Below are 25,234 nucleotides of genomic sequence, written 5' to 3'. Positions count from 1 at the left end.
TATTGTCAGCACGTACAGCAGATCACTTGACTAAATACTACGACGAAAACGTTGCCTAGACCGATGTCCTTGAAATCTACTTCAAAACGCCAAATAACTTATATAATTAGATCAATACCATCACGAAAGTGGGAATAAATAAAAGCAAATTCCCCTGCTCCTTGCAGAGCGCTAGACAACTTCACCGAGCATTACACACTACTGCCAGTCGATATATGCACACGCTCTTGGAAAGCAATCGAGGTCATGCCGGTTGCTGCGTCGGAATCGGCCACGAGCTTAGCATGATATTCTCGAACACTAAGGATCAGGCGGGGTCCTAGCACAAACATCTGCACGACCTCCAAAATCTGAAGTAAGCCATTACAAGTCTGCATTTCTAGGGAAGATTGCTCCTATGGAAATGATGAACCGTGGTCGCATGCAGAGGTAGGTGAAAGATTGACATACCATTGAGAATGTTGGAGAGAAATTAAGAATGAGCTGGAAGCAAGAAACAGCAACAAAGCTACCACGTCCGACCCTTCAGTGAAACAAAGGGAACTATACTCACAGTATGAGCTCACCTCGCAAAGTAAGCCACGTGAGTTTTCATCAACACTGTGAAACAGTCCCCAATGATCCCTCCTGCCGAATGTCGTCGCAGCTCACGGAAGTGTTTTACAGCAATCCAGATTGCGAGACACAGTGCGAGGACCTCCCACGCGGTGCCGAGTATCCAAGTAATGGAACCCGGAAGTACGACATCTTTCGCATAGTCAATCGAGCACTGATAAGTGCCGGAGAGAATTAGTTCCTCTGGTATTCGTCAATGAGAGGCATATTTTTTGACGTCCACAATTAAGCGTACCCGCTGAAGTATGCATCGTTATCATTACGGCAACTACACCGTTGAAAATGTTGTCAGCCAGGGAGGTGACAATGAGAAATATCAAGATCTTCCTGGATCGTTGATACATGGCATGTAGCCGAGTGATCAGGATAACTTGTGGCATGTTTCAGTCAAGTCAATATCATTGAGGTTTCCCAAGTGCCAAGCTCACCCCAAAGCATTACAAATGCCAAAACACGCATCCAGTTCCATACAACGTCCGTAATCCAGCCTGACGAATCTAGTTAGTGGCCGACCTCGGGTAGCACACACTCCAAACAGACTCACATCTGTGGTAGTGTAGTGTGACAGTCATTAGTGAACCAAGAAATCAGTAAAGAACCACACCCACCCCTACAAAATACCGCGGTTAATTGGAGATGGAATAGCAGGAATCTGTGCAGAAGACTCACTGTATCTGTCAGCGAGATGGTCGGAACACTGCCTGTATGTCGTTGGTCAGAAGAAGTAAAGACAGCGAATGTACGAAGGAGACATACCCAGTATGTCCATGCTGATCATGAGAGATAGACGATTAGCCCAACATCAATTGTTTAGTATTCCAAACATACGCAACATATAAGGGTCCAAGGTAGCGTACCTAGGGTGCTTTCAAATCAGCACAACATGATAACTGAGACAAACAAGCTACATACACTGAGATACAGAGTTGTCATTAGAGACCAGCGTTGCCTCTGAAATTAAGTGTATTTTCATGGTTGTTCCTCTGACATCAGACTCTACTCACCCAGACCAATTCTACCTATAAAACCATTCTTAGCGAGATGGCTGCACCAGTCATAGAATCAACATACTTCTTGTCCGAATGTGAGTGCTAGAAATGTTTGTAGGTGTTCAGCAGTTCTTTAATCTTATCATGCTCACCCCAATCATGCACCGCTACAACAAAGGAGGCAACTGCGAAACCGAGTCGAGGTTGAATTGAGACAACGGCAGCATCAATATCCGACTGCTCTTCACGAACCTACAAAATAGCTGTAAACACGATAAATATTGATGGTGGGCCACCAAGTGGGATCGTTTGAGACTATGGCCATATTGGTAGAGAACGGGGGTGTGGGTGAGGGGTGGGGGGCGAGGGGTGAGTTTGGTAGACGTATGGCGATGGAATATATACCACCATCCAGTGCTTGGATCACCAAAAGGAGATCGAGGGATGATGTCCGTTGCTGCCTTGATTGAAGTCGATCCAGGCGCTAACGTTCAAGTTGGTCGTGAAATATTTGCACGGGTGGAGGCTTGAACACCGTAGAAGATAGAAGGAAAATCAACATGCCAAGACCAGAACAAAAATAAATCGTCAAATAGGGGAGACCCACACACGAAGCAGACAGATAACCCACATTCTACCCGTGTGCGAGCACACATCTTAATGTCTATTATTCCTGCACCTTGTCCTCGGGTGGTCTGTCACTTCATGAACACCTTCTCGCTCTTTGCTTCGGTTATCGGGCTTTCGTATCATAAGCTTGCCAATGATTATGAGTGTAGGATCTTTGATCTGCATCATGGAGTTGGTACGGTGGTGACAGGACATCAGTTTTCACAACAAGAGACGTCCTAGTTGAGAATCCCTGATTGGTATATGGTGAAAATGCAATGCCATCCTTAGATCCAAACAGTGCTGGGAGAGGACATGGAGAAAAGAAGACTCAGACGCGTTGTTATGACCGCATGAAGCCTGACTTTTCCAATTGTACAGGCTGATTTCGTAAAACTTGATCAACAAGCCTCAGCAACGTCCATATCCTGGGACTCCCTGGGACTCTTAATTGTAGAAGAAAGACCGAAGGCAGTAACATTCTGTTGGCGCGTCATCAGAAAAGAACGAGTTAGGAGAGAAACTCACTCGCACCATACAGCTGCCGATGCGCACCCCTAGACACTTATTCAAATGCAAAACTTGGTCTAACAAAGACTTAAGCGTGATGCGACCCTTTGAAAAGCTTGCTTTCTGGATGGGCTCACCAGCAGTCTCTCCGAGCATTACAGGTATTCAACAAGGGAAGCTTATGTTGACATGACAGAGACGTTAAATATAGTGTAGGGGAGCGAGAAGCAGACAGATCACTCGCCTGTGAAACCCTTTCAACAAATCCCATCCCTAAGCATATGCACACCTTCTAGCCCTCCATCTCGGTCATCAGCCTATCATATCATAAAGATGCCAATAAATGACAAGTGCGGAATCTAATACAAGACACATCCGCGGGGTCGCATTCAATTTCAAGTCGCAGCGTGCGGTTGATCGGATGTGGATGTATCAATCATCAACCTGATGATTGATTCACAATCCATGATTGATGTGCGGTGAATACAACACCATCCCTCGACTACAAACAGAAGCGAAAGAGACGAAGACCTGGGCGTCGTGCGGGCGTCGGCCTTATAACCACAGGAAGCTTTCAAATTATGAAGTCGGGCTGGTCGCGAGCCTAGCTTGCATTTGGAATAAATGTAAAAATAGCATGTCACCTGCTTACCCTAATAAATATGAAAACAGAGGATGATATTCGAAGCTGTAAACGACATCTGGTACAATTGTGATAATCGGATGCAGGTCTCAAGACCTTCAATAATCATGTCTAAGTACTGGCACGATCCAGTCACCTGATATGAACATCATGCTGTGTAATCACGTGAGATAAAACAAGTAACCTAGATCTAGATTCTAGAAACTCAAAACTGTAGCAATTGCAGAAATCCAAAGCACCGGCCAATTGCCTGCATACCGGAGCAAGGTCAGAAGTTCGCAACGCGAACCCCTAGTGTCCGAGTACCGTGACTTGGCACGATCTCAGACTCATAAATATCGAACTTCGGATCCGCAAATCTGCTAACTAATCAACAAAGTTGACACGAGGACCTCACACCAGTCTTGCCAATGCCAGTGTCTCGCCTTGTATTCAAAATCATTAATCACGTCTGTACATTGTGCTCTCCGACATGGCGTGCACCACCTTGGCGCTTTTGGTAACAAATACAAATGTAAGCAAGCCGAGCTAAAACAGCTCCGATCCAACCATAAACCCATTTACTCAGCTTTGTAATCGGGGCGCAGCGACCTCACAACCTTGCCTGCACGCCAAATCTCCTGGTCGTCGATCTCCTTCAGCTCTTTGGCAAGGTCTTGGCGGTATGTGGAGCGGCCGTTGAATTCGAGAGACTTGCGAGTCTCCGTACCATTCCGCACGCTCTCGTACAACTGCTCAAAGATAGGCGTGTTGGTCTTCTCGAAGATGGGTGCCCAATCGAGCGCACCGCGGCGAGCGGTTGTGGAGCAGGCGTTGTACATGTAGTCCATGCTACGGACCATGAGGGACAGGATACGCAACGAAAAAATACACACTTACCCCTTTTGTCCAATCAAGGGGTACAAGGATTGGGTGGCCTCCTCGACGGTTTCATTGAAGGCTTCCGAAGGTGAATGGCCGTTGGCACGAAGCACCTTGTACTGCGCGCAGAACAGACCCTCTAGCCGCGATAAATCATCAGCTGAGAATAACTTGCGGTATGAGAACACTTACGGATGGCACCCATGAGCACACCACGTTCACCATAGAGATCGGAGTAAACCTCCTTCTCGAAGGTGGTCTCATACATGTACCCTGAACCGACAGCAACACCAATAGCAACGGCCTTTTCCATGGCCTTACCAGTGACGTCCTGGAAGACGGCTACACTAGAGTTGATCCCACGACCCTCCTTGAAGAGGGTGCGTACGGTACGACCAGATCCTTTGGGTGCGACTAGGATAACATCAACGTCTTTGGGGGGTATAACCTTTGTGTCCTCCTTGTATACAACAGAGAACCCGTGCGAGAAGTAAAGGGTCTTGCCCTTGGTGATCAGAGGTGCAACGGTAGACCACGTTTGTGATTGTGCAGCATCAGAGAGAAGGTTCATGATGATCGTGCCGCGGTTGATGGCTTCTTCGATGGGGAAAAGCGTTTCTCCAGGAACCTAAACATGCATCGATGTTACATCAGATGCCTGCAAGCCAGACAAGTCAATTTGAACATACCCAGCCATCCTCCATAGCCTGCCGCCAGCTCTCGCCGTCTTTTCGGACACCAACAATAACATTGAGGCCGTTGTCGCGAGCATTCAAGCCTTGACCGTGGCCCTGAGAACCATAACCGATAAGAGCAAGGGTATCATTCTTAAAGTAGTCCTGGAGCTTCGCGAGAGGCCAGTCGCTCCGCTCGTACACAACCTCCTCAGTGCCAGCAAAGTTGAGCGTCTTTACGCCTCGAGCAGCCTGTGATATTTGATCGTCAAAGCTTATTCAGTCATCAGGTAAAAAAAATTCACCTGCAGGGTGGGTTTATGCGAGCTACCTGCCGAAGCCTGACGAGCAAGCAAAGAGTAGGACGCGATTTGTGCAGGCTTAGCTGCAATTTTTGCGCCGGAACGAGATACACGGCGAGAAGCAGCGCGAAGGGCTGAGGCTGAGCGAGACGCGACGGAGGCCATTATGACTGGAGAGAAGATGGAAAGGTATTGTAACTTTTATGATCAAATGAAACCCACCGAGTCACAACCAAATATCACGTACACGCTGGCAGCCGTGTACGTACTACGTGCCAAGCCTGGGCCACCATAACTGCTTCAAGCTTGTATGTACATGAATATTTCAATCGACTATCAGATCACCACCTACTATTACATGCCACATATCTATCAATCAGGAAAGAACAACTACACCTAGAGGAGAGTGATGTGTCAACCTGAAGCTACGAACGCCGTACACCGGACACAAGCCTCCACAACCGATCCTCCAACGCCTCGATAGTCGCACGTGGAGTATTCAAGCTACTCATGAAATACGCCACGTTCCCCAGCGTCCTATAATGCACCCCAAAAGGTGCACCTCCAGGGGCTGCGGATGCAGATCCATTATCCAGGGGTAATCGCAAGCTCTGGAGCAGCGTCTGAGCAGAATGCGATGCATAACCTACGTCCCCAAGCCACATGAGCAATGTAAATAACCAAATATAATAGGATCGACATTACCCGCATCATTATCCTTGAACTTTATGGCAAGCACGGTTCCCAACGTCATCGCCTCATCGATAACATCCAGACAAGATATCGAAGTGATGAACTCCGGGTCCCAGAAACTCCACACTCTCGTCGCCAAGGCTCCTTCAGGCGCCCATTTACCAATCGCTCCCACCCATAGATTACTCTCCACCAATCCGTCAACCAAATCAAGTGTCGCGTTCGCAACCTGACACCCAACAGCATGCGCCGTATAACTATGTCCATGCAATAACGCATCCACTTTGCTCTCACTCTTGAACGCCGAAAAGATACGGTCGGACGTGAGCGTTACTGCCAAAGGCAACACACCACCAGTGAGAATCTTGGCGTTCACTGAGATGTCAGGGTTGACGCCGAGGAGAGGACCTGCGCTTTCGAATCCTAGGCGGTATAGCCCCACGAAGACTTCATCGAAGATGACCGGAGAGGTGTAGGGAATAGGGCGGGGTCGCGGACGACGTCAACCATGATACGTTGGAATAATGGATCTACGAATATCATTCCTCCTGCGCCCATGACGATGGGTTCAAGAACTAGAGCTGCGAGTTTTCGGGTATCGTCTGCCTGGAGGGCCCGCATGTATTTGTCTAGGTATTGCCTGTAGTGTTTTGCAAGCGGAGATTCGAGACGCTGCTCGACATCATAAACATGTGAGAGGGTTTCAAATCCTTCGACCGTCCGCTGATCACTGGTGAGGGATGACAGAGCAGGTGGAAGGGAAACAGCGACTCGGCCCTGCCGAATAGACACAGTCGGTGGCTCAAACCAATAACCCTTCGCTTCATGCCATTCACAAGTATAAACCCCTTCCTCGCAAGCATCCATAGCCCCGATCGTATCTCCATGATAACTCCCCCTCAGTCCAACAACCCCCAAGTTCTTCTTCTCCGCCGAACTCAACTTGAGTCCAGAGCTGACGATGAACGATCGTAAAGCCATTTTGAGCGCAACCTCCATCCCGGTAGATCCGTTATCTGAGAAAAATACACGAGAAGCCCAGCCATTGCCCGGTCCTTGAAGGAGGCGTTCAGCAAGCTTGAGAGCAGGAAGATGAGTTGCCTGCGGAAACATAACATGACCATAACGTCCTGCCGCGTTTGCAGCAGCAAGCGCCAGCGTCGGATGAGCATGTCCGACAGCTTGCGTCCACCACGAAGCAGACCCATCCAGCTGGGGTTGCAATAGCGATTTTGGTTGCGAAGGTGAAGTTTGCTCGGAAGAAGCATCATAAATGCTAAAGAAATCCGACCACGCGCTGTCGATGACCGAAACGTCCTTCTCGGTCTTGACCAATCCGTGTTGTACGAATGGCCACCAGATCGCATCGAGCGCACGACGAGGCATCGAGTCTAGTTCTTCGATGCGTCTGGCGTGACACTCGTCCAGATGTTCGAGTGCAGTGAAAATATCGCCTTTAAGGGTGTCTGGGACGAGATCTGAGTAATATTTCTCTGTATTCGCGACGTTCTCTGCGGAGTCGAGGCGTGGGGGAGGAGGATCAAGCGCAGTGACATGCGTCCCTCGTTCTGCAAAATACTGCGTGAGGTATTCGAAATTCCTGTAGTATTCATCCCGGAATAAGAGGATTGAGTCTATGATGTATCCACGAAGGAGGAGCGACTCGAATGAGGATATGGTTGATGATATGCCACCGAGTCTGGAGTCTCCGATTAGTATGGTGGGGAGAAAGAGGGGGCGGTAGGTGTCTAGTTGGGTTGTTCCGGAGAGCGTTGGGCTGTGGACGCCTGAGCGAATCAGTTAGCAGGAAGCATTGCAACACGTTGAGGTAGTGCTCACCTCCAGCAGTCTCCACATACATATGGCCCGGCCCACTCGCAACCCTAGCTCGCTTTCTAATATGCTCCGCAACAGACCCAACAAACGTTTCATCCGAAGGCACAGAAACCTTCAAGTTGCCCCAAGTTCCAACATCAGCTCATCACAAGCCACACTAATAACCATCTACACCTACTTTGAGTCCACCTGGAGTCTCAGAAGCCATCTTAACAGCAAGATGCGGGCTAACGGGGTCTCCATAGCGGAACAAGCAATGAGCGTCCACTAGATGCTTTTGCGGTCCCGCATGGCGTTTAATATGTCTAGCATATGAAGAAAATTATTCAGCGACGCGTTCTACGCGACGAAAAACACGTACTCATCATCCGCATCCTGCGGTGCGCCAGTGCTCACCGGCTTAAGATAAAAAACGCGGTTCCTGTTAATTGCCGAAGCCCGAACGAGTGCAGTAGTGATGATAGTCTTTCCAACGTCTGTGTTCGCTCCGAATACTTGGTGGATTCGAAGATGTTTGTAGAGATGGCTCATTTCATGGCAATTGTTTGGTGTGAGGCAGGATTGACCAAGGTAGATTAGATAAAGCACGCGTTAACGTTGCGACTACTGTAACAGGCGGAAATACGACCCTCGCGATCTGAATATCGTACTACGTCCACAATTATTTATGTAACGGCAAATCTGCTCTGAAAACTACGCGTGCGTGAACCTCATCCTTGAACTTTATTGAAAGCTTGAACCCCAGGACTATGAGGAAGGATTGATCAAAACAAGAGTCACGTAGATTAGATATATAAAGCACTGTACAAGTCTACAAGAGGTACACAACAAAGGGTTGCGACTACTAAGCGGAAATACACTATGTACGACTCGGAAGACCCTCGCGATCTGAATACCATATTATATACGTTCGCGATTAAATGTGAACCGTACGATCTCGAAAATGGGATATATGTATGCAGATACCTGGTACGTGTAAAGTATGACCGCCTTCCTCGCTAATCGCGAAGATACTCCATCGCCCACGGCCCAAGCTCATCCTCAGCGACAGGAATAGTCACCCCACAAGCCGCAAAATGACGCGCAATAGACAACCTGTCAATATCATCCGCCACGCCCACAAACGGCACATAACAGACGTTGGGAGAGACGCTAAATGCACCTCTCCGAAGGGTGCTGGAGTATTCACCGCGCTCGGAGAAGAGCTCTGTGACGACTGTCATGTATTTTTGACGGGCTTCACGGGATTCAGGATCGCTCGGGTTGACTAGAGGGCGGAGGCGAGCTACGGTTCGGCTGGCTTTCATGTCAGAGAGGACGGGACGGCCGTCGGGTTCGCGGCGGATGCCCTTTGGGCAGGAACTGGGGTTGGCGGTGTAGTATGATACCCAAGACTCGACGGGGTCCTCGAGACGAGGGTTGTTTAAGGGGGCAGGTAGCTTTGGAAGTGATGAAGGGTGCTCCCAATCAGGAGTCCGCCAGTTGGATAACAAGTAGCGTTGGACTTCGGTCTTTTGGTCTCTGGGTGTTTTGTGCGCTTCTGAGCAGAGGGCTTTGACTTTTGTAAGGGCGCTGTAGTTACCGGGCTGGTGTGCGGCTTTAATGAGAGATTGGACTTGTTTGATGTTCTTGGCAGGTTTGGTCGGTTTATAAGCAGGTGAGGCTACGACCGTCCAACTGAGTGTTGGAGGGGTATCGTCTGATGATGTAGCTTGAAAAGCTGAGTCGTCATCTGGCTGACCTGTTGCCAATACGGCAGCAAATGAGCGAGCTGCGACGCAGTCGGGCAACTGTGCCTGAGGGGAAGCAGGGGTTGTCATGGGGGGAGACAACTGTTGAGGATATAAGGGAGCTAAAAAGTCGAGGGAGAGCTGGTGATCGACGGGAGGATCGACGGGGCGAAGTTCAGATGGTGGATCTGCAGGAGGGTCTAGCTGGAGAGACTTTACAGAAGAATGATAGGAGACGGATTCGATAGGACTGGAGACATCGACTGGTGGAGCAGTATATTGTCTGAGCTTGTCCTGTAGACGCTCTGATTCTGCACGTGTTGCGTCTAGTTGAGCACGAAGAGTGCATAACTCTTCACGAGCTTGATTACGCTCACAGCGATAACGATCAATGTCATCGACGAGGACTCTATTTTCCTCTTTTTGACGGCGGGTACCTTCTGATATGCCCTTGTTAAAGACGTCTTCGCGCGAGCGCTTTCTGTCTTGGAAGGCGATTTGGAAAGCTGGCTGATGAGAGGAATAACTTGCATCAGCGACATGCTTCATATACGAAGAGCAGACGTCGCATCCTGAAGGATGAACGATTCCATAGTCGTCAAGGTACTCCCAAGGGGAGAGGAGAGTGGGAACACCGCGATTGTCTCTAAGAGAAGCGCGGTATGGCTCGTCAAGAGATGACAAGGGAAACATGATTTGTGTTTTGGATAATAAAATGCGCACCAGGCGATGGGGAAGGGTATCTAAGATGTGGGGAGACTCATTGTGGCGCGAGGCCAGGTTGATATGCTGTCCAACACGTGCCCTGCCTCGCGTTCGCTGCCAGGCGGATTATTTACTAATGTTAGATTTAGATGCTGTAGAGAAACAAAAGTCAACAAACGATTCGAACTGCCGTGCAGTTCATACTCGTAGTCCTAAATGCTTGTCAGTAGTCGACTAGTCAGTAGTCAGTAGTAAGTTGTGGTCGGTGATGAACCGACTATGATCATGTGTCAGTGTTAACGTAAGCAAATAGCACGTGGGCAGGCGATGATGAAGGTCACAGCGAACTCAAGCATCTACTGCGATCACTGCGACTGCGGTTGACGAGCAGAGCATTGATATACCATTGTTATCCATCGCTATACCTAACTGACTTGCTGTTGACTTGCTATACCATCTAACCTACACCCAAGATGTCATTCATAGATACCCTTCAAAATGGTCTTGACCGCATGTTACCAAGGAGGTCGAAGACTAGAACAGTACCACCAGCAGTTGGGATAGGAAATGGGCTTGGTATGGTCAACTACGAGGACGACGTGAGTATCTTATTATTATTTTGTAGCCAGTGGGCATCTGCCACCCAGCCTGTCCTTGTGACTCGCCGCTCTATGCGCTTCTTCTGAGACTTGAACCATTTACGTAATACACCCAACTTCCTCTATGCCTCTTCATGGATCAGTCTGGAACTTTGGTCTTCCTCCTTTTCTTGCCCCTCTTATGGATCGTTTGGCTTGCGGTCATTGACATTTACTTACAACCCTTCTGTCAATCATGCTGACACCTTTTCCGCCTTTTAGATGATTATAAGCAAGCCTGCTATCATATTTCACATTTCCCAGATATTCTTCAACTTCCTCGCAATGGCTTGCTTTGCAAGCGTAGCCAGTTTTCAAGCAAAGTGGGGAATAGGGCCTTGTAAGCTCATCACTGCCACAGTTCCAACCATACTGATGCAACTCAACTCCACAGCCGGTCTCTCAGGCTTCGCGATCTTCGTGAGCATCTCAGGAATATTCCTAGCCCTATTCCTCCTCTTCGTACCCGTCGTATACGAAAAATACAACAAACTAATTCGCATAGCCCGCACCCTCAAAGAAGTACGCGTCGGCTTCATCCTCGTTGGCAGTGGCTGCATCTTCAGCCTCCTCATCGCGTGCGTATTCATCTTACTACCCCTAATTTCCGTCCTCACTCTAGGCTGTACAGATTTGTCACCACAATATCAGCGTGGACAGAGGCTGGGTGCAAAAATGCGGCTAACGATCCTCATGCGAGCCTTGGCGACGCGTTTACGAGTGCTCTCCCTGGCTGGTGCAGTACGAAGAAAGCAGGCGCTATATTCTTTTGGTTGGCGTTTGGTACGTTTCCGTGTCACATTCTACTGCATTTATTTATCCCACACTGTCACTCCAGGCTTCTGGCTTGCATCCTTTATCTTGCTTATCATCGACTGGCGCTCCGGGAACCTCACATCCCCTCCCCGCGACATCCCATTCACGCGTCCCGACGTAGACATCGAAGAAGGTGAAGAAGTAGTAGAAGAAGTAGAAGAAGACGGACATTCATACCAACCCGTCGCCACCAACACAGCACCCACATACCCCAACCAATCAACATACGACAACTCCAACGCCTCCGCATCTCCATTCGCAGACTCCAACCGCCTCTCAAGTGCCCCCACCAACAACAGCACAACCTACCTCCAACCAACCAACACAAACCGTTTCTCAACAGCAGACTCGAGTGCTAATCGTACATCTGCATATTCGACAGCGCCCACTACTACCACCGCTCCTACTACAAGTACGAACATGAACTATGCTGCCTCGAGACCTAGCATGGACGCGTATGGCGCATTTTCAGACCCTGCACCGAGTGGGTTCGGGGGCGTGTCGGCGTCGTATGCGCCCACTACCTCAGAGTCTGGGTCTGGGGCGCCGAAGGTGAGTAGGACGATGCAGTATGCGGATCCGTATGCTGCTGTGCGGGCGTCGCTGGCGTCAGGTACGGGTGCGCCGGCTCCGACGAAATCTAGTTATGAGCCGTATACCGGGTACCGATAGTGTATCGTGTGGTGGATTAGACTGGTGATATTTATGTATATGGTGTTGTGGTTGGTTGACGTTTACGCGGATACATACCCCGCAACACGCTTACAATCGCTCTCCTCGTTAGCGCTTATAATTTAGGTCGGACTGTGTATTATACATGGACCATTTGCATTGCATCTCTTTTTAAACTGTACTGAGCTTTAGGGATTATCACCGTTTCAAATCAGACTATACCATTCATAACATGCATGCATAGAGCACGTATAGAATTAATGATTTGCAATGTATAACTACGGTACCAATGGCCTACGTCTAGGGTAGCATATCTTCAACGGTCAGTCTAAAGCGAAGATAATTAGATCATGTACCCGCCAGACATGCGCTCCCATTAGCCCAAACGCCCTCATCCACCTTTCCAGTCAATCATATTTGATCGCCTTCCTCCAGAGCAGCCGCAGGTCTCTCATTCTCGTCAAACAGGCAACAGAACTTCGTGCACCTTGGGTAACTTTGATCGAGGCCCCGAGTCATCTACTGGTCGTATTCGCTTGACACATTTGATGAAAAACCTTGTTCGTATTGTGGATCATGGCCACAGTGTGTGATAGCTGCTCCCGGCAGAATGAGTCCTGACTCAGGCTGGGTGGTGGCAAGAGAGAATAATCGACTGATTTTGAACCTCCGCTCGCTCGACTGTTTCACGTTGTGACTTCCCAGTCCCAAATTACCCCTGGACGGTAGATGCCCTTTTTGGTTCAAGTAAGCTCGTCTCCATTCTCTTCAATATCCAGTAAGACGCCAGTACTTCAAAAATTTAGTAGTAGCTCGTCTCTCTCACATGATGGACAAGGACAACCGAGACGATTTTACCTTTGCGAAGCTGTCTGACCTCAAGCTCCCTGTTACTTTCCGCATGTACGTACTATTGCTCATCTTGCGGGCTACTTGCCCACGCTCAGTACTAGTTCTCAGTTAGAAGGATCAATACCACAACCGTCTATATCGGAACTACTCGAGAACCCGGAACTAAGGTTTCGCGGTGTACATTCTTCGTGCGCTGTTCTCTAGTATGTACTAACTTCTCTACGTTGACACAAACACCAGGCCTGTTTCAGATCTCTATGTCTCCTGCCAGCTCCTGGCGGATAACAAGCCGCTCACCATACCTTTCCGCACTTCTTTCAAGGCTTTCAAGAACAACCATACGTACGCATTACATTATCATTTATTTCAATTGAGCTGACTATCTATACAGGTGGAACGAATGGATAACGTTACCCATTCGGTACTGCGACCTCCCATTGACTTCACAGATTACATTCACGGTATGGGATATCGGAGCTCCACGCACAGCCGTTCCTGTCGGTGGTTCAACGCTTAGGATGTTTGGAAAGAAATGGTGCGTAAGGTATATTTACATTACATCGCAATACTTATCCGATCACTGCGTCAGGACTTTACGCAGGGGAAAACACCGCTTGTTACTTTGGGCGGGTCGAGAAGCCGACGGCTCCATGCAGACCCAGACTCCCAGTAAAAATGGCAGTAAGGATGAAATGGGTCGCTTAGAGAAGGTAGGCAGTACCATAGCTCTCGGTACGCTCGCTCATTGCTCTCCTCCTCAGCTTGTGAAGAAATACGAACGCGGCGACTTGCCAAAGTCAGATTGGTTGGACAATTTGGCTTTCAGAAGGATGGAGGAGGTACACGCTGTAAGTGCTCTACAATCAAGCCAAATGCAAACACTCAAAGAGGACTGAAGGCGGAGACAGAGAAGTCAGAGAATATGTATCTTTATGTCGACCTTCCACGTTTTGACTTTCCCGTGATATTCAGCGAATCTGTCAGTGTCGTTTTCCTGAATGTAGTTTAGTTGACGTTTAAATTTCTGCAGGAGGCTCAGAATCAGGCGACGATACCATTTGCACCTCCAGCGGCAGTTCAGACACCTCTCGCACCTGTACTTCCCAGTTATTTTGCTACAGATCCACACCTTTGGACGATCATTGACCCCGAGATTGCACGCGAAAACCCAGTGGAAGACAAGCATCGCCGGCTCGTGCGAAGTCACCGAAGTAGTCCGTACGACAGAGAGCTCAAACCAAACGCCAAGATCAGAGATGAACTTAATGTGTGCCGAGCCAAAGCGTTATGCACTAATGTTTTCCTCACGTATCGTTTGTAGGAAATACTCAATTATGCACCCTCCCAGCCTCTTAACTCCGAGGAGAAAGATCTCATCTGGAAGTTCCGTTTCTACCTCGCACGGGACAAGCGCGGGCTTACCAAATTCCTCAAGTCTGTCACTTGGCGCGATCCTTCGGAAGTGAAGCAAGCAGTGGAGGAGCTACTGCCGATGTGGACAGAGGTTGACATGGATGATGCATTGGAGCTCCTCGGACCAGGGACCGTGGACTCGAGAGTAAGAGCGTTTGCAGTGCGGCAGCTTAACCGCGCAGATGACGAAGTCAAGCGTTTCTCTCCCTTGTGTGACAGCGGCACTGATGATCTTTGCAGGAGCTTCTATTGTATCTCTTGCAATTGGTACAGGCGCTCAAGTTTGAAAGTGCCGCTAGCGAGCAGCGCTCGAGTCGATCGACAACAAGTGCAATATCCTACGACGACAGCGGGCTGACAGACTTTCTGATCGCACGCGGAGTGCAGAACCATACGTTGGGTAACCGACTGTACTGGTATCTGATAGTGGAAGTGGAATTGGAGGATAGGGTCGTGGCGAAAATGTACGGCCGGGTGGTATTCAAGTTTCTGAACAAGATTTTAGAGGTAATCGGACTCCTACTTGTGTCTACCCTCGCTGACGAAACGGTTCCCTAGTCCGAGAATGGCAGCGAACGCCGCGAGCTCATGCGACGCCAAGGCGTCCTCGTCGAGACCCTCGCCAAACGAGCCAAGGAATTGCGCACTTCTAAAGATCCACGACCGAAGAAAATCGAGAAACTCCGCTCCTTCATCAACGACTCCAAGAACGGGCTCGTCAACATCCCCCCTCTACCTCTACCGCTCAACGCGCGCATGGAGATCACGGGCATCAACGCTGAGAAGTCTTCCGTCTTCAAGTCGAATCTCTACCCCTTCTTGTTATATTTTCAATGTTCTGACGGCATGGAGTATCCCGTGATTTTCAAAGATGGCGATGACATGCGCCAGGACCAGCTTGTCCTCCAGTTGTTCACGCTCATGGATCAGCTGCTCAGGAAGGAGAATTTGGATCTAAAGCTCACTCCTTATGACGTGCTAGCGACTGGGCCGTTGCAGGGTATGGTACAGTACATCCCCAGTAAGACTATCGCGGCAATCATCAGTGAAAATGGGACACTCTTGAATTATTTGAGAGCAAATAATCCAGATGAAGGTAGCGTTGGAACGTATGGGGTCGAGCCAAGCGTTATTGATACGTTTGTGCGCAGCTGTGGTGAGTTTTTTCTGCGATCATTACAGAGGAATGTGCGCTAAGGCCTGGTGATAGCTGGATACTGCGTTGTGACATACCTGCTAGGCGTGGGCGATCGGCATTTGGACAACCTTCTACTGACACCGGACGGTAAGTGACAATATGACCAGGAGGATCCAGTTCTTAATATTGGCTCCACAGGTCACTTTTTCCATGGTCAGCGTAACTTTGTCTGTATGTTTCGTGCTGCTGACATTCGATGCAGTCGATTTTGGGTATATCCTCGGTCGGGACCCAAAGCCATTTCCTCCTCCTGTCAAAGTCTGCAAAGAGATGGTCGACGGCATGGGCGGCGCCCAATCAACCCACTACGCACGATTCAAAAATTACTGTTTCACCGCATTTACGATCCTCCGTAAAAGCGCCAACCTCATTCTCAATTTGGTAGCGCTGATGGTAGACGCGAACATACCAGACATCAAGCACCGCGATGTGCATGAACAGATCCAGGAGAAGTTCCGGTTGGACTTGACAGAGGAGGAGGCGATCAAGCATTTTGAGGCGTTGTTGAATGAGACGTCGTATTTCACGGTTGTGCTGGATCGGATCCATGATTTGGCGCAGTATTGGAGGAGTTGAGCGGGCGAGTGATGGACTGCGCTATTTTTTTGGCTTGTGCTTTCGGCCACTTTGATTATGAGCATCTATTGTAGCATTTACCGTGCGTGGTCCCATGGGATTTCGGAAGTGTTGCTGTTCCTGTCTGCCATTTATGTAGTTTCAAATATCTACTCATGCAAGCTCGTATCCCCATTAAAAATCGACAAGAATTAGGCCGATATGGGGCGAATAGATCAGAAGACTGTCACTCCGTTTCGAGGTCTTTCGCAGAAACGAGGCAAAAAGGTAGAGGTAGAGAAAAACTTTTGGTGTATCAATAGGTTTTCGTTCTGTTTAGTTGAATATACGCGCTTAAAATCATTCTATCTGGCCCAGAAAATGGTATCGACACAGATCTAATAGTATTGGATGAGCTATCAATGGTTATCGTTGTGAATTGCTGGTATTGGGGAGGTATTACAACAGTGGGGTCGCTGCTCCTGCCGCCCCACCCGCCATCCGGACGCCAGTGCTATCGCGCAAGCATCCACTGGGATCCCAGAACCCTATCAAACCCTAAAAAGCATAATCCAGGTACATGACTCGCAACCGTGCAAACAATGTGAAGGCACATCTTAATCAAAACCCGTACGGCTGGAGGCGCCTGATGCATCTTGGTTGGGGCAAGCCCCAATCCTCTGCTGGCATCGTAGGGTATTTGGGTTGTGTAACTCGGTCAGCGACGTATTGTGTTTCCGGGAAATTCGTGAGGTTTTGTGAGTTCCGTGGAGACAGTAGTGGACGCTCTGGCCTTGGGGCATTGATGGGCCAAGTAGAGAGATAGCACATTTCCTGCAAGTGAATAATGGTCAACCCAATCAGCTCGCAAAGACTTTATTTAGATCCCACCTCTGGACCGCAGGCAGGTCGACATTTGATCCATACACTCCAATCTAACCAAGACATCAGCTTCCCGATGTCTTGTCTCCAGTCATTCATTATTTGGGTGACATCAAGCTCGCCATTCAGTTCAATGGGGAAAAGAGTGTCAAAGCCGCTCATGACACCTACAGCCCACATTTTTATAGTGATACGGCAGATCTCCCTCGTTGTGTCCTCAACTGCTTTCAGTAGTAGGAGTTCCGAAGACGTCATTAAGGGTTTGAGGTTTGTGATCTGGGAAGTGTGTGTTGTGACACATAGACTAAAAATCGGAGACGCCCATTGTGATAAATATATGCCTAAAGTGCCTGTGTTTGGGATGGCGGTGGAATGTAATAGATATGGTGTGAGCATAACACGGAGCTGGAATTGCACGAGCTTCGCTCGCTCAAGGAGTTCTTGTGGGTCTGATAAGGTAACATTGAGGAGATACCGCGTCAACTCGAGTCGATCCGCGTATCGATCAACGATGACATGAAGAAGGGTCTTCCAGTCGATGCCGCTGCCTACTGGGTGTGGTCGAGTGACAACTTTGATGAGCTTTCTCATCACCCGCGATATGTCATCTGATGATATTCCAAATACCCGATGGTCAAGCCGTCCAAAACCCGCGCGAGCCGAAATGAGGGATGGTGCCAGTGCAGTATCATACAATGATATAAGACCAGTCAGGTCCAGCACAATGCGAGAATCTCCTGGGTAGCGATTGTGCCATAAGCCACAAGTGGAAGACCTCGAACGTACGAATCACTGAGCTCAGTAAGGTATGGCATCAGTCATGTTGGAATACTAGAAGACAATACTGACAAGTGTTGGGATCGACTGAAGTAGAGAGAGGGAATGATCGGTCGTCCCTCGGTAAGGCGATGTGTACGAAAGATACTACCTCGACGCCGGCTGTGAAATCACACAACATGACTTCACTAGATGTCCGTCAGTTGGAAGCGTAATGCGGTATCAAAAGTATGCGCACAAGCTCATTTCCATCCTAGAGATCTGGGAATTAGTGGTGTAGCACGCGGTGTAGAATCATATCTAACCTCACGAAACCATCGATTCCAAACTCCTTTCCCCATGCACAAAGAGCATTAATCCGGTCTCCTTCATCAAAGGATCGCTCGGGTCGTGGTTCTCCCCAGGCTATTATGTCCTGCACATCCATCGTACCCTCGGATAGCTTAGCAGCACTGCTTCCATCAAAGTACAATACTTTAAGAGGTCGCGTTGCTGCCAGCGTGAGGTGCCAGCCACTGCCATTTCCACGAGAAAAGTAAATAGAATGCTCCGGGTTCATAGCGGTCCACTCGGGCCCACTGGGTATGATACGCGAGCCATTAGTGCCATGGTAGAGCAAAGTACCGATTGGAATCACTCCTGGTACTATGTTGTGTCCTACACAAAGCTGAATTGTTTTTCGAGCGCCGGCAACACAGCTAAACGCACCATTACGATATCGTGTATTTGGCCAGTGCTGTAGTAATGAATGAACAGTGTCGAAGATCAAGTTCCCTGTCGCGTTCTCGGGAGGACATTCGTCAAACCTCCATTGTTCACTGTTGGAGCTGATACTGTTCAGATGGCCAGGGTTCGAGTTGGTGATATCCAAGGGTCGAGCGCCAATTTCTTCAGCGATGTTGATCGGAAACTGGCCATGTAATGCTAGAGCTGCTGACCCTAAGCTCAGAGCTGTCACAAGGGACTGGTAATGCATAAAAATCAATCTTTGTGCTGTGGCAAACTGACAGCTTTACCAAGGCACTGCGTGAAAACGCTTAAGAGTGATGCAATCACTGTAAGTAGTATATCATACGGGCCTGTCCACGAATGTAATTAATGATTTATTCGGTTCCAACACGAGGTACCGAATACCCACTATGATTCGGATGGGAATCTTAGGGTTCACTGCGGAAACAAGCAAGAAGTTGACCGGATCACATTCCAGTGCTAAAGCTCCAGCAGCGATACACACTCGTGAATCTCGTTATTAATAAGCACAGGACTATTAGAAAGTGTACGTCCAGGTGACTAACAACTATAAAATAAAGGCCCAAAATAATCACCGATACGGCTGGAGGCGCCTAATGCACCTTGGCTGGGGCTTCCTCAAATCCTCCGGCGTGACATAGAAGAAAGGCGAATCTGCAATGACTAGACCATAGGGCGGAGGTTCAGCTCGATCAGCAAGAGACTTTGCCTCCAGGGCATCATTGAGGTTTCGAGGAGGTGGGCGCCTTGGCCTCGGGCTAGGGAGATAGCACATTTCCTAAAAGTATTCGGTCCAGTCAGCTCGCAGGGACTGATCATAGCTCCCACCTCTGTCCCGCAGGCAGATCGGCATTTGACCCATACACTCCAGTCCAACCAAGACATCAACTTCTCGATGTCATGTCTCCAATCATTCATCAATCGAGTGACTTCATAATCCATATTACGTTCCACATGAAAGAGGCTGTCGAGCCCGCTCATGACACCATTAGCCCACATGTTCGTAGTTACACGACAGATTTCTCTTGTTGTGTCCTCGATGGCTGCCAACAGCAGACGTTCCGAAGATGTCATAGATGGTATTTGGTCGATCATCTTGGAAGTGTGTGTTGTGGCGCATAGCCTGAAGATTGGGAAAGCCCACTGTGATGCATCTACACCTGATGTGACTGTGCTGGGGACAATGGTGGAATATAATAGATACGGCGTAAGCATGACACGGAGTTGTGTCTGTGCAAGCTTTGCTTGATGAAGGAGCTCTTGCGAGTCTGATGAGGTAAAGTTTAACAGATGCTGCATTAGCTCGAGTCGATCTGCATATCGATTGACAATGACGTGGGTGAGGGTCTTCCAGTCAATGCCGCTGCCTACTGGGTGTGGTCGAGTGATGACTTCGATAAACTTTCTCATCACCCGGGATATGTCATCTGATGATATTCCGAGTACGCGGTGGTCGCACCGTTCAAGACCTGCGCGAACCGGAATGAGGGATGGTGCAAGTGCAGTGTCATAAAATGAGATAAGACCAGTCAGGTCCAGTACAATACGAGACTCTCCTGGGTAGCGATTGTGCCATGAGCCGGAATGCAAAACTTCAAACGTGCGAGTCCCTACGCTCAGGAACATACACCATCAGACATGTTAGACCACGAGAAGACAGTACTGACCGGTGTCAGAATCAAGCGGCGTAGGGTGAGGGAATGACCGTTCGTCCTTTGGTAATGCGAGGTACAGAAAAGACACTACCTCGACACCAGCCGTAAAATCGCACAACATAACTTCGCTGGATAGATGCTCATTAGTCGGAAGCACGACATAGAATCAAGAGTATACGTACAAGTCCATTTCCATCCTCACGAAACCATCAATTCCAAATTCCTTGCCCCACGTACAGAGACCATTAATCCGGTCCCTTTCATCGAAGAATCGCTCGGGTCGCGGTTCTCCCCAGACGATTGTATCTTGCATGTCCATTGTACCTCCGGATAGCTTAGCAGCACTGCTTCCATCAAAGTACAATACTTTGAGAGGTCGTGTTGCTGCCAGCGTGAGGTGCCAGCCACTGCCATTTCCACGAGCGAAGAAAATAGAATGCTCTGGGTCCGTAGAGGTCCACTCGGGCTCGCTGGGTATCATATGCGAACCATTGGTACCGTGATAGAGCAAAGTACCGATTGGAATCACTCCTGGTACTATGTTGTGTCCTACGAAAATTTGAATCATTTTTGAGCGTCAGCAACGCAGCGGGAACGCACCATTACGATACCGTGTATTTGGCCAGTGCTGTAGTAGTGAATGGACAGTGTCGAAGATCAAGTTTCCTGTCGCATTCTCGGGAGGATTTTCGTCAAACTTCCATTGCTCACTATTGGAGCTAATACCGTATGCATGACCAGGATTTAAGATGGTGACATCCAAGGGTCGAACACTGGTTTCTCCAACGGTGTTGATGGGAAACTGGTCATGCAATGCCAGAGTTGCTGACCCTAGGCTCAGAGCTGCCGCAATGGAGTGAAATCGCATAAAGAGAACTGCCAAAAAAATCCTGGTGCTGCGGTAGCTTGATCAAGATACTGTGTGGCAACATTTGCTGCATGTAGCGGCCCAATCAGACCAAAGTTGCGCATGCAGGGCGCGATTGAACATTTGAATCAAGAGTCCCACTTTATGTCCGTGGGGGGCGATGCTGACAGCCAAATGGGCCGGGCAAGGAGCCGAAAAGGTTCAAGAAGCTGATGGGAAATTTGGAATAGTACTCCAGCTGGTGCGTGCTTCTCTGCTCGACCCACCTGTCCTTCAATGATCTTTCGGATTCTCATAGCGTTCTCCTTCAAGAACCTTGCCCAATCAATGCACCGCACACAGCTAGTTTAGGGCAGGCGACAAGTTGCGACGTATATAATCGCTCATTTTCTCTTTCAAGTTGTCTCCCCCCACAGTTCATGAGCGCAATATTCACTTCCAAGAACGGAGGTAGGGCTCATAACCTATAGGACCATAGGTTATGGGCACTCCCTCTAGTGCGTGGTCTTGCTGCACCGTGTACTCTTCGTGTGTTGGGTTTTTACTAGGCTTGAAGCTCCGCCTCGATTCCCTCGGCAACTGGTCGGTGTCTCCCGCCATGTTCACATGAGCTAATGAGAGCTCGTTGTTCCCGAACACCATCAGCCGAGAACCTAGGCAAGATCCAGGGCTCATAACCTATTACACAGGTCATGAGCACTGGCTCTAGTTTATGGTCTTGCTAGGTGCTGCGTATTGAATAAATTTCTGGTTGAATGTCATTACAAGGTGCACCGCCCTCCTGCCTCAGCATCTTCCTCGATGATGAATCGCCCCGGATCTCATTTTTGGTGTCACCCTTTTAAAGTGTCCCAGACTCCGCCTCCTCGTGACAAGAATTTTTCATCCCATTCTGTAGCTTGGCGCTAGCGTATAAATAACTCGACGGTCCAAGAGAGTTGGTGGGGACTTCACAGTCAAGACGTTGAAGACCGCACTGTCTAAACTTAATATCCATGTTACATGCATTGTTTTGTATGTATCAGTGCATTGCTAGACGACGTAGGTGGTACTCATGTAATCAGCAACGATGTCACCACGCTCATACAACTATTCTACTGAATCATCCCGTTGTCTTCGTCCACAATTGTAAGTATCGATGGTCATCCTCTTCCGACATAAGGAGCACCAGTCGCCCTACGTAGCAGGTCAGCATCCAGAACCCAAGAAAAACGGTCGCACACTCACATAATATTCATCTCCAGTACCGTAACGGATGTAGGGAGACTCGCAATATGCGCAACCGCATCCGCAACATGTATCGGATCAAAAGTCGGTTCAACGACTCTCCGACCATCGGGTTGCAACGCTCCTAAAGTGTGCCCTGCAGCCATAGACGTGTGCGCGTTTCCTGGTAAAACCACCGTCGCATCAACTTCCTCCCATATTGTCAAGGTACGCACCAATGTCAATCTGCGTCACAGAGATATTGTGCTTTCGCCCCTCGATAGCGATGGTCTTAGTTAAACCGTGCACTGCGTGTTTAGAGGTCGCGTATGCAACGGAATGAGGCCTTGGCACGTGGGCAGCTAATGAGCCATTGTTGATGATCCTTCCTGCATAGGGTTGTAGATCAATACACTGCGGTTTTTCATTATCCAGCTTCTCGAACCTCCAGTGGGTTCTTGTTGCTTGTAAATCTTGAAAGCTTCGCGAGTGCAAAGGAACGAGCCAATAAGGTTGACATTAACGACCGATGTGAACATCTCAAGCGGCATCTCCTCGATGGGCCTTGCCTTGTCAGACAAACCAGCATTCTATTACATTGTCAATACACGACTACAACGACGGAAAACCGCGAAAGAAGAAGCACACTACTCACGTTGAACAACAGGTCTAATCTACCGAATTTCTTCACAGTCTCCTCGAACAAGCTTTTCACAAAGGCTTCGTCTGTGATTTCGCCAGCAACGAGGAGACATGCATCTGGATTTGCACAGAGGGATCTTGTCTCTTCGAGTTGAGCCAGCCTTCGAGCAGTCAATGCCAAGCTCCAACCCTCAGAGGAGAGCTTGATAGCCGAATGACGCCCGATACCTGAAACCGGGCCACGGAAGTGAGTTTATGAATAAGTGTGAAGTGCAATCAAAACGCACCAGAGGATGCCCCCGTAATCACTGCAACCTTTAATGATGCCATTAGAAGGGTTTGTGTATGAAGTTAGGCTAGTCAGATTGTAACCTACACTGAGCGGGGTGCGGATTTCCGTCCTGGCTGATATCCGGAGCCCAAATGTATGCATATGACCGTCAGTGAGAACAACCAGGCTTAGGCGGCCCGTGCGTAGTCCGATAACACCTGCTCATGCGGTCACGCGACTTGGCATTAGCTGGAATAACAGTGGGTACAGCGGATAGCGTCTCGAACATGCGATCAATATCAATCAAGTTCGCCATACATCAGGGGAACAACTATATACGCAAATGAAGAAAAACTTTAATGTCGAACACGTGCAAAGATCTCATTCAGCCTTGCCCTTGCCCTTGGAGTTCAGCCCGGTACCGTAGACCAGCGAATCGACACTCCCCTTTCTCCCCCGAATGTCCAGAAGCAGGCTCCATACGGGGGTGAGCAAAGGCAAGAACATCGCCACACGCTCTTGGTAAGCTGAATATGCAACGGGGTACTTTGCCTTCGAGATCGACTCGGTAAAAATAGTCGAAGAGAAGAACAAAGTGCAGAGAACTAAACATGGGAGGAAGGGTGTGAGTGATGCGAACGAAGTCGGCGGAAAGTCGAGCTTCGGTGAATCAGGCGAGAGGAGAGGGATGAGTGTGATTATGATCTGGTACGAAAGGGGTTATTAGTAATAGATTCCTATGTTGAACGGAACTGCGAAATGGAGATGTACATACCCAGAAACTCTGTTCGCACAGGAAATTTGGGTGCCGTGACCAAGCCCATAAACCGCGGGTCACAAATCCGCGTTCAGCATCATGTTTGGTCCATTGAATTTTCGCGCCGGGCCATTCATTTGGGTTCAGCATACCGGAATGTTTGAAGGTTTGGAAAGAGTATTGCTGGTTATCCGAGATAAACTCTGTGAGGATAGTGAGAAATCCTAGCGTTCCGAAAATATAATCCGAAGTTGAGAGGGGCGTATGTGGTTGAGCCACTGCACGGGCGGCTGGAAGGCCCAAGAGAAATAAGATTATATTCTGCGTGATTGCTTATGCTGACTTAGTAGAGAGACCGATGGATAATTTGTAGCCATACCAACAAAAAAGAGGTTAAATACTTGGAAGAGAAAAGGCGAGATTTTCTGTCGCAGAACTTCCCAGCGATAATCTTCATCCTTTCTGTGAACATGTCTTGATTTATAATTGTATCAGCAATGAAAAATGAGCTTACAAGCTGAATAGACCACGTCGCCAAGTGTTGTAACTTAATCTGCGGAGGGTGGGATTCATGAGTGCCAGTGGATATGAAGAAGACATTTAGCAACCTGAACATCCACGTTACCTGAAGGTGGTTAAGCTGACTACAAACAATTGAGAAAATGAGATACTCACCACCAAACTTGCCATGAGCAAGGCTCGTGGACTGAAGGTCTCCCTTAGAGATGCGGGCATTGTGTCAGGGGTGTATGGAAAGAAATGGGTGGGTGGAACAGATGGCCAAAGCGGCAGAAAAGCATAGTATGCAGTATATATGGTTGGGAGAAACGTCCAGACTCTGTCCACCTGCGATACGTTGTTGGTGAGGATGGAGAGCACGTATGTGGCAGTAGTCATGGCCACACAGAATTTGACGGGCCAGACAAACATAGGCGCCTCATGTGTGAGTACGCGCCAGAAATCCATGTCGATTAGAGAGTATCAGGCTGCGCAATTGATTTAAGTTGTCGTACTTGCTGGCAGTGTTGGTGAAAGAGAGGAGTTAGTTAAAGATAGTTTCTCACAGGGGTGATTGACGCCCACAGGTTACATAATCATACAGGTTTGATCCGATC

The 25,234-nt window shown here is 48.8% G+C and overlaps 9 protein-coding genes across 9 annotated transcripts; 2 read left to right on the top strand and 7 right to left on the bottom strand.

Annotated features, from left to right (window-relative positions):
* Positions 1-3,926: 3,926 nt before the first annotated feature.
* Positions 3,927-5,368, bottom strand: BJ212DRAFT_1478287 (6-phosphogluconate dehydrogenase; the record flags this gene model as incomplete). Its single annotated transcript, XM_041339685.1, has 5 exons — positions 3,927-4,197; positions 4,246-4,366; positions 4,420-4,855; positions 4,917-5,153; positions 5,207-5,368. The coding sequence occupies 5 exons, from the start codon at positions 5,366-5,368 to the stop codon at positions 3,927-3,929; spliced, it is 1,227 nt and encodes a 408-aa protein (XP_041196267.1).
* A 260-nt stretch (positions 5,369-5,628) lies between these two features.
* On the bottom strand, positions 5,629-8,263 carry BJ212DRAFT_1478286 (onanonoxo-7-onima-8-eninoihtemlysoneda; the record flags this gene model as incomplete). Its single annotated transcript, XM_041339684.1, has 6 exons — positions 5,629-5,849; positions 5,909-6,309; positions 6,360-7,683; positions 7,736-7,844; positions 7,911-8,037; positions 8,094-8,263. The coding sequence occupies 6 exons, from the start codon at positions 8,261-8,263 to the stop codon at positions 5,629-5,631; spliced, it is 2,352 nt and encodes a 783-aa protein (XP_041196266.1).
* Positions 8,264-8,404: 141 nt separating this feature from the next.
* On the bottom strand, positions 8,405-10,432 carry BJ212DRAFT_1338218 (uncharacterized protein). The gene has a single exon (XM_041335005.1). The coding sequence runs from the start codon at positions 10,153-10,155 to the stop codon at positions 8,731-8,733; it is 1,425 nt and encodes a 474-aa protein (XP_041196265.1). The 5' UTR covers positions 10,156-10,432; the 3' UTR covers positions 8,405-8,730.
* On the top strand, positions 10,433-12,536 carry BJ212DRAFT_1338216 (uncharacterized protein). The gene is made up of 5 exons (XM_041335004.1): positions 10,433-10,766; positions 11,028-11,145; positions 11,200-11,383; positions 11,437-11,588; positions 11,644-12,536. Exons 1-5 carry the CDS (start codon positions 10,641-10,643, stop codon positions 12,291-12,293), a joined length of 1,230 nt encoding a protein of 409 aa, XP_041196264.1. The 5' UTR covers positions 10,433-10,640; the 3' UTR covers positions 12,294-12,536.
* Positions 12,537-12,975: 439 nt separating this feature from the next.
* Positions 12,976-16,607, top strand: BJ212DRAFT_1338212 (putative atypical/PIKK/PI3K protein kinase). The gene is made up of 15 exons (XM_041335003.1): positions 12,976-13,040; positions 13,100-13,196; positions 13,247-13,333; positions 13,386-13,487; positions 13,537-13,680; positions 13,735-13,855; positions 13,907-13,993; positions 14,044-14,124; positions 14,176-14,412; positions 14,467-14,748; positions 14,799-15,065; positions 15,117-15,714; positions 15,769-15,843; positions 15,895-15,909; positions 15,959-16,607. Exons 2-15 carry the CDS (start codon positions 13,120-13,122, stop codon positions 16,330-16,332), a joined length of 2,547 nt encoding a protein of 848 aa, XP_041196263.1. The 5' UTR covers positions 12,976-13,040; positions 13,100-13,119; the 3' UTR covers positions 16,333-16,607.
* A 53-nt stretch (positions 16,608-16,660) lies between these two features.
* Positions 16,661-19,178, bottom strand: BJ212DRAFT_1338202 (uncharacterized protein). The gene is made up of 6 exons (XM_041335002.1): positions 19,109-19,178; positions 18,679-19,049; positions 18,276-18,627; positions 18,039-18,158; positions 17,203-17,968; positions 16,661-17,145 (listed from the first exon to the last, which is right to left on the bottom strand). The coding sequence occupies exons 2-6, from the start codon at positions 18,944-18,946 to the stop codon at positions 16,933-16,935; spliced, it is 1,719 nt and encodes a 572-aa protein (XP_041196262.1). The 5' UTR covers positions 18,947-19,049; positions 19,109-19,178; the 3' UTR covers positions 16,661-16,932.
* A 2-nt stretch (positions 19,179-19,180) lies between these two features.
* BJ212DRAFT_1338201 (uncharacterized protein) lies at positions 19,181-21,540 on the bottom strand. Its single transcript, XM_041335001.1, has 5 exons — positions 20,976-21,540; positions 20,558-20,924; positions 20,388-20,503; positions 19,549-20,330; positions 19,181-19,498 (listed from the first exon to the last, which is right to left on the bottom strand). The coding sequence occupies exons 1-5, from the start codon at positions 21,241-21,243 to the stop codon at positions 19,292-19,294; spliced, it is 1,740 nt and encodes a 579-aa protein (XP_041196261.1). The 5' UTR covers positions 21,244-21,540; the 3' UTR covers positions 19,181-19,291.
* A 611-nt stretch (positions 21,541-22,151) lies between these two features.
* On the bottom strand, positions 22,152-23,582 carry BJ212DRAFT_990028 (uncharacterized protein). The gene is made up of 6 exons (XM_041344522.1): positions 23,379-23,582; positions 23,105-23,319; positions 22,895-23,039; positions 22,686-22,838; positions 22,471-22,633; positions 22,152-22,419 (listed from the first exon to the last, which is right to left on the bottom strand). Exons 1-6 carry the CDS (start codon positions 23,419-23,421, stop codon positions 22,386-22,388), a joined length of 753 nt encoding a protein of 250 aa, XP_041196260.1. The 5' UTR covers positions 23,422-23,582; the 3' UTR covers positions 22,152-22,385.
* A 161-nt stretch (positions 23,583-23,743) lies between these two features.
* On the bottom strand, positions 23,744-25,085 carry BJ212DRAFT_1265943 (uncharacterized protein; the record flags this gene model as incomplete). The annotated part of the gene is made up of 6 exons (XM_041330527.1): positions 23,744-24,067; positions 24,138-24,451; positions 24,499-24,581; positions 24,634-24,672; positions 24,728-24,744; positions 24,795-25,085. 6 exons carry the CDS (start codon positions 25,083-25,085, stop codon positions 23,744-23,746), a joined length of 1,068 nt encoding a protein of 355 aa, XP_041196259.1.
* Positions 25,086-25,234: the final 149 nt, after the last annotated feature.

The sequence above is a fragment of the Suillus subaureus genome, assembly GCF_016647635.1.
Source record: "Suillus subaureus strain MN1 chromosome Unknown BJ212scaffold_7, whole genome shotgun sequence".
In the NCBI taxonomy this organism is placed as follows: Eukaryota; Fungi; Basidiomycota; class Agaricomycetes; order Boletales; family Suillaceae; genus Suillus; species Suillus subaureus.
Note: the sequence above shows the minus strand (reverse complement) of the source record. Positions and strands in the feature narration are given on the sequence as shown.